The following is a 7821-nucleotide window of genomic DNA, read 5'->3' as shown; positions in this document are numbered from 1 at the left end:
CAAACCATAATTGTGCTTGTACCAAACAAGATTAAAGTTTTGATAATAAGTTCTTTCTATGTTATTGAGGTGACCAGATAATTCTCCTTTCATGCAAAAAACTAAATTTGAATTTTACAAACCTTTCACGGTATGTTTTCATTGTTTTTTTAACGCCAGATAATTAATAAGATACCTGAGACGATCGTATTACTTCTCCAAATGTGTTTCTTATAGCTAAAGTAATGGAAAGTTACACAGGCAAATGTTATGAACAGAATCACTCTTGCATTCAATAGAGACTTTGGCGCTCAATTGCACACCTTTTTTTATAAATATAATTTATATATAAATTTCACAAAAGATAATATGTATGAAAGAGTAAATGTCGCAAAACGCTGATATTGTAAAAATGTCCTTGTAAATTTCAAAATAAAGAGACACTCATTTTAGTTCAGATGAATCCATGGGTCCCAATATCAGATTACTCAAATAAGCACTTTCATATTCTTAGATATATATAATATACTGAACCACTTTAGAAACGCAACACTCATTTTGTTATCTTTTTTTACCAAATCTTTTTTGATTCTCTTACAACTACTTTTCATGCTTATCATGCTCTTTTTCTCCTTACAAAAAATCAAAATCTGACTTAACCTGTGGTTATTGAACATACCGAATTTTTGAAGTCGCACGAATTTCTTAAAGCGAAATTTTGGTCCCATGAAAGATTGTTTCAGTTTTTTTGCTTTTTGAAACATTTCTTTAATCCTTTGCCTTACTTACTTTTTTTAAAATGTTTCATCTCCATTTTGCCAAGTCTGAGAAATAAAAAAAAAAAAGAACTGAATTAGCCCTTAGGAATACTGCAAACATGAACACATAAATGTGCTGTGACTTCAGAAACTCGTTTTCCTGTACTTCCGACAACGATACAAGTAGACAATATTTGTTGCTGGCCATCAATGAACAGATCAACGTGTAGTGACAATGAAACATCAACAGAATTTGATTATGCAACGTCATTTTCCAATCATGTTTACGGCGGCAACGTCAACTGCTCACCAATTTACCGAGTGCCATTGAGTAAAGAATCATGCCATAAATGTTTTCCATGAACTGCATTGCCAAAACCAATTAATGGGTTGAACAAATGCAAAATCAGAAGGTATAAAACAGAACCCGAAAAATGTCAGACAGAATTTGTTGACCTTTCTGACAATCATTTTGGCGTTAGTAACAGGCAGTCATCGCTTTTGACGTTGACAGATTTATTCAAAAATAACACAAACATAATCAATGTTCTAAAGTCGTTCAGTATATATGTGGATCAATACATTAAAAAACATGTTATTGGTTATTGGTTTAGCATTTCATAGACAAAGAAAAATATTTTTTTTTAATTCGTCCAGACATGTTATTAGTCCATTGTATTGTTACTTTTGTTTTATTTCTTACACGTAAAGGCTCTCTTAGGTTAAATTACTGTTCACATAAGTCTTGGTTTGGTCTCCGAATATCAATAGTAAATCCGGTATGACACATTCGACACCCCCTTTAGAATGAGATGTCTGAAAGAGGATCAGGAAAAAATCGACATGATAATTACCGTCATTTATATTTCTACGAATTAATGTAGAATAGGTTGATCATATCGAGTTGAAGAACAGACGATATAATGGTGGAAACTGAATAGAGTAAAAGTCTATGTTGTCTGCACTTTGACTTTGTTTACAAATGTAGTGCATATCTTATTGACTTATTTATGACTGAAATGAATTTCCCGGGATTTTGGGTCACTCTAGTTAATGTCTGTTAAGGGGGATGGATGGTCCTTTCTGAGGGGTGCAAAATTTATACTTCTTAGGGGTGTAATTTATTTAAGTTTTTTTCATCTGACACGTACAAATATACGCAGAAAACTTTTGAGTGTCTTTCAACAGAAGGTCTTTTTTCCCATGAATAGCCTATCCACCCAATCTGAACAGAAACTCTTCATCTAATGGGTTATTTTTCGTGATACTTTTACTGATACGTATAACAAAAAATCTCGCAAACCATCTTCACCTGTCAGAAATTGACTGGAATTGCCCATTGGTCATGGTAAAACTTTATTCAAAAGCATACTGTTGACTCTTTGGGCAATGACAATCAAAACCAAGGAGTAAACAAAGACTCATAAAACCAAAGACATGTACATCATTGTTTAAAATAATAAATAAGAAACAACACGAACTCCACTAATAACCGGGAGTAAAATCAGGTGATCCGGAAGGGTAAGCATTTCTTGCAGCGTATACGGCACCCGTCGTGTTATTTCTTTGTTCAATTCGGTCATGATGGAAGGTTATTATGAGTGCGGAAGAATATCTGATATGATTTCTGACACATTTTTGTCATAATGGTCAATCAGCTCATGATTGCGACCGTAAAATGTATTGAGTGATGACCTTAATTTGATTGATTCATAGCCCTGTCTTATCAAGTTTTGAGAAAGCATTATTTCTCGTTTAACAAAATTAACATACTTTGATCTAGCTCTAGAGTAACGTACAAATTGAGACACATATACTTTATATGCTGGTTCCGCTTAGATGTTGCTACACAGAAATGGAAATTTGACTTTAGGAAAATGAAAAGCATCACGTTTGTCATAAATGTTGGTATTAAACTTACCATCAGTAGTCATTTCGAGAAAAAATGTCTAAATATGAAGCAGATTTATCTGTGTCGGTAGTATCTTTAATTTTATGTTCACTTTGATATATTAAATGTAAGTGATCACTAAATATATATTATTAAGGTTGGTCATGTCAAAAATTAATAGATTAATAATGACGCTTGTTAAGGAAGTTCGCTACTTAGATTCCAAATAACAAGCTTTTCATAACGATACTATATATTGATAGGGGGATACTGGAGGAACCAAAATAGAAGAAAAAAAATTATGTCAATGTGTCTATTTCGAGATATTATCTATTGTGGCGTGAAAGTGTTCTTTTTTGATTTTTCTTAGATTCATCATTGTCAAGTTAAGGTTCTTAAAAACTATTAAAAATGACAAAGACGTTTACAAATGAATTATAATTATACATATAAAAGATTTATAAGAAGAAACATGGGGTCAATGGGCATTATTTTGTAAAGCATTTTGTAAGAGGTTTCAGAAAATCTGACAAAAATTCCAAAACATGGCAAGCGAACATCTTTAACGTTTAATCTTATTTGAGTGTCACTTTTAAAACATTTAACGATTCACTTTGATTTACGCGGTGAAAATAGATAATCCATATATCATTGAAGCTTAATGTAGAAATCAATCAATCAGGTTTTTTACGATACTAATATAAATGTAGTTATCAGTAACTATTTGAGGAGAGGTTCTAAATACAGAATCGAAATTATATAAAAATACTATGTACAATAATTGCGACTTTAATTTACGAAATTGTGTCATATAAAATGAAAAGAGCATTTGGGACACGAGCTTATACAAAGTTTATTAAAAGAAAATAAATAGCGCCATGATATTAAGAATGCTTATAAAAATATTTAGTAAAATATACTTGATTTGAACTAAAGAACTGTTTCAAAAATTGCAGATGAAATGAAAATACACAAGCTTAAATTTCCATTATAATTGTAAAAAATTAGCGATTACAACTGAGTTTTTTGTACATTATAACAAATATGGTTTTTCCACTAAAAATCAAAGTTATTTATTCCTGCAATTACCAATAGTTATCAAAGGTACCAGCATTATAATTAAGTACGCTCATTTAAATTTAGTTATAAAGCCAAACAGGAACAATCTTGAAGAGCATTGAGGATCCAAAATTCAAAAATTAAATGTACCAAATACGGCTTAGGTAATCTGAGCCTTAGTTAAGAAAATATTAAAGTTTTGTAATCAGGAAATTTATAAAAATTACCACATAATTGATATTCATGTCAAAACCAAAGTGCTGACTACTTGGCTGGTGATACCCATGGGGACAAAACGTCAACCTGCAGTGGCATCGACCCAGTGGTTTAAATAATTATTAAAGGTACCTGGATTATAATTTATTTCATACACAATATTTAATTTGTCTTTTATTTTAGTGAAAGACGATGGATTCAAATCAACCCCATTCTCAACATATGGGAAGGGATCCACAAGTGCATCCTCACCACCAACAGCAGAATACAACGGTTGTTATCAACCAGCCCGGTGCACAGAACAACCCATTAATGGTTGGAACAATACATGGAACCAGAGGATGGTCAACTGATCTCTTTGACTGTTTTGGAGATGTCAACAATTGTATGTACAACGTAGTGATTTATGTCTTTACTAGTTTAATTTCAACTCATGGGTTTGGTGGTCCTCTTGATATTTTTTTCTTATTCTTTTTTTATAATATTTGTGATATGCCTGCATGATTCAAATGATGTCTGTCAATTTGATCCAAAAAAGAAAACTTTGATCTTCCAAAATTGTCGTAAAAAGTTTTATTACAAGTCAAGAAGTAAATTCTACATCTATGAATACTAAGATCATTGTGATTTATACCACATCCCTTAATTCGGCATTAAATCTGCATAAACTAACCTCTAAAATCACCTCCTCTGTAAAAATGAAATCAACTGGTCTACGTGTAGGTGAAATAGACAAAAACAAAATGCCACAATAACTGTTAACAAAAGCAACAACATTAACAAAAGAAATAACCGTAAATCTAAATTCCCCACTTGTTAAAGGAAAAATATCATTTGTGCCAGCACGAATAATCACATTACAAAAATCTTGTACATTGAAATCAGATCTACTCGGCTTACGGACAAGTCGTTCTGAAGTTAGTCCTCCAAAGCTTGAATTGTAGTATTCTTTAAATCTTGGAAATTTGACTATAAAATTTCAGATAAATAAAATTTGACTATAAAATTTCATATAAATAAAATTTGACTATAAAATTCCATATAAATAAAATTTGACTATAAAATTTCATATAAATAAAGTCGACCTATTTCATGCGTTCTTTCCTAAAATAAAATAAAACAGATCAGCAATTAGCAGACATACTTTAAGCAGCAAGAAGTTTATCCGATAACTCATATTTTAAATATCGTGTATAAGCAGAGCTTTTTCAATCTCCTTGACAATGTATTAAGTGTTTTTTGTATACAATTATCTGTCTGTTTGTCTTTTTAATTTTTAGTCATGGCGTTGTCGGTATATTTTCGAAATATGAGTTTTGTTTATTCCTCTGGTAATGTTTGCCCCTCGTTTACATTGGAGGGACACCACAACTAAAAGCCCACGTAGCATATGCATACTTTTCAGTGAATATATAATAATGGTTTTGGCCTAGTACTTGTCCTATGCATGACATGGTGTTTGACCTCACTAATCACAAGTAAAATTATTATATATTTATAGGTTTGTATACCGCCTTTTGTTACAGCTGTGCAATGTATAGTATTGCTATACGCGTCGGAGAATCTGCCTGCACAATGTGCTGTGTACCAGCCGTTGATATCAACATAAGAACAAGAATAAGAACTCTTGGTGGTATACAGGTAAAGAAAACTAATTACGTTCTTCATATATTAAGATTACATACAACAATTGCTGTCCGTATAGGGGCCAATAGTAGTCATGTTCAATATACAAACTTTAGATAGATGATCTTTAGAACGAAGTCTCATTATACACTTATTTGAACAGTGTCTTTTGTCCAAAGCATACGTTGCTTTTCTTTACGCAATTTGTGCTTATCTCCCTTATATTACAATTCACCACTCAAATGACTTAAATCGTCAAAGCGTTGAAAAGACTTTAGAGCTGAGAAAAATATCTATTATTTCACATCTGATAAAATGCAGTGTGGACGAAGTATCTATCAATAAAAACAAAAAGACTTCCCTAATCAGATTATGCTTTTGCCCTAATTTCGAATACATTTTAAAATGCTGCACCTAATAAATCTAAAGGTTTATTTTAACTTTACGCTTGTGCTTTTGAGTAAACAGAACAAATGACTTCAATTATTTTCTCAATTTATGTCATTTCTCTTTTCTCTCTTTTATGATAACAATCCAGTTTCTTACAGAATAAAATTCCTTTAAAAAAACATCTTCACTCTTCGAAACACTCGATACTTCATTTTGTTGCAAAGTATCATACGTCTTATTTGAATTTTGTCCGAATCGGTTTCGCTTATAATAAGATCGCGCGAACCTGAACATATGGATCTTAAAAGGATAGAAAAAAAATGTAAAAAATGCTTAAAGGTTGTTTAACCTTAGTTTCTGCATACTAGTTTTTCTATCAACGGAATATTCAGACAAAAATGTTATAAAATATTTCATTACCGAGCTAACAACTGAGATGCTAATACTCAGAGACTAGCAGTACACAATCAGTGGCATCGACCTAGAACTTGTTAAATAACCCTTTCTAAACTTCGTTTTATTAAGAAAACGAACAAATACTGTCAAATCTTGTTTAGCGTGCCATAATATTAGAATTGAACAGATATTGCGCAAAAACGCAAATGAAAAGCAGTTATTTGATATGCCGATGACAAATATATATTTATTGGGCTTTATGCCAAACATTTAAATTGAAATTATGTCACTTTTCAAAGAAAGACGATTTCATGTAAATAATGTCGAAAAACGAGTTGAATTATGAATGCGTCGATATTCTTAATTGATAAAAAAAAAACATTAACTAGGCTCAGCTGACACCAAATTAAAATTAGTCTAGATAAATATGTGTTCACAATATACAACGATAGGAAAGACGTTCATTATATATCGGTTGTTAAAGTATTAAACAGCTTCCAAATGTATACAAGTGTTTCTAAGAAATTGAACAATACAAACAGAACTATAAACGTTGAAGATCATGTGAATTGTGTCAGCATATACAATCACGATACACAATAGAGCTCATTCTGTAAGTTGCTGGTTTACATCAACGACATCTATGTTTTATATTTTAGGGTGATATGTGTAACGACTGTATGATTGTTGCCTTTTGTGCAGCTTGTGCAGCCTGTCAGGAAAACAGAGAGCTACGTGCGATGGGACTCTAAACCAGTTTGTTCGCGTATAGAGTGTCTATATATGTTTTATTAGACTGCATATATCACGTGTTTATATACTTTGTAATGGAGATGACACACGTTAAAATATATTATCTTTAACGCGAATTTCAATTCATAAACACATTGTAGTAAACAGTTGAAAGTATCTTTGTAACTGCTAATTTATTTTTTTATTTTGTGTGTTTTTGAAATTAAATGCTTGACAAACTTCAAGGTGGTGTAGTTTGAACAGATACGAGTAAATGACAAACACGTTATCAATGTTAGATGACTAGAGTACATGAAATAACGGTTAATATTCTCATTTGGTTTGGGGTATCTCAAATAGGTTGTGAATCAAGTTTGTTTAGAAATTCTTTCACACAATTGATACCTGCTAGATTCTCACAGCTGACAAACCGGCGACCATTTGATTCCCTTTAGTTAGCTGAATGTCCGCTCAATAAAGTATTTTCCCGATGACGTCCCATGGCCTCGAAACCTTCAATCTGTTTCTTTGCACAACTTTTTTTATATTTTCAATAAGCTGTTTGAACAGCTGTAACACAACAAACCAGTAAGAGTCTGATATGGCCTATATCTGTACTCGACTGTTTTAATTTTTACTCGACCAGTCTGAATTGGTCTGAAATTTACTTGATATTACTCGACTGTAGTCTGAACCATACCGAAGCCATAACAGTCTGAATTTGTACTCAACCAGTACTTTACAATGTTAAACGAATCTGAACCATGCTCGACG

At 31.9% G+C, this 7821-nt stretch overlaps 1 protein-coding gene across 1 annotated transcript; it reads left to right on the top strand.

Moving 5' to 3' along the window:
- Positions 1 to 4110: 4110 nt before the first annotated feature.
- Positions 4111 to 7085, top strand: LOC134686544 (placenta-specific gene 8 protein-like). The gene is made up of 3 exons (XM_063546211.1): positions 4111 to 4288; positions 5405 to 5544; positions 6975 to 7085. Exons 1-3 carry the CDS (start codon positions 4126 to 4128, stop codon positions 7065 to 7067), a joined length of 396 nt encoding a protein of 131 aa, XP_063402281.1. The 5' UTR covers positions 4111 to 4125; the 3' UTR covers positions 7068 to 7085.
- The last annotated feature ends 736 nt before the right edge of the window (positions 7086 to 7821 follow it).

The sequence above is a fragment of the Mytilus trossulus genome, chromosome 10, assembly GCF_036588685.1.
Source record: "Mytilus trossulus isolate FHL-02 chromosome 10, PNRI_Mtr1.1.1.hap1, whole genome shotgun sequence".
In the NCBI taxonomy this organism is placed as follows: Eukaryota; Metazoa; Mollusca; class Bivalvia; order Mytilida; family Mytilidae; genus Mytilus; species Mytilus trossulus.
The sequence above is the reverse complement of the archived record's forward strand: the minus strand, read 5'-3'. Positions and strand labels throughout refer to the sequence as shown.

Excerpts from the sequence above, each read along its gene's own strand:
- LOC134686544 (XM_063546211.1), top strand. The coding sequence starts at position 4,126 with ATGGGAAGGGATCCACAAGTGCATCCTCACCACCAACAGCAGAATACA. Across the intron at positions 4,289-5,404 it reads TTTTGGAGATGTCAACAATT|GTTTGTATACCGCCTTTTGT; the intron begins GTATGTACAACG and ends ATATATTTATAG. Across the intron at positions 5,545-6,974 it reads GAACTCTTGGTGGTATACAG|GGTGATATGTGTAACGACTG; the intron begins GTAAAGAAAACT and ends TTTATATTTTAG.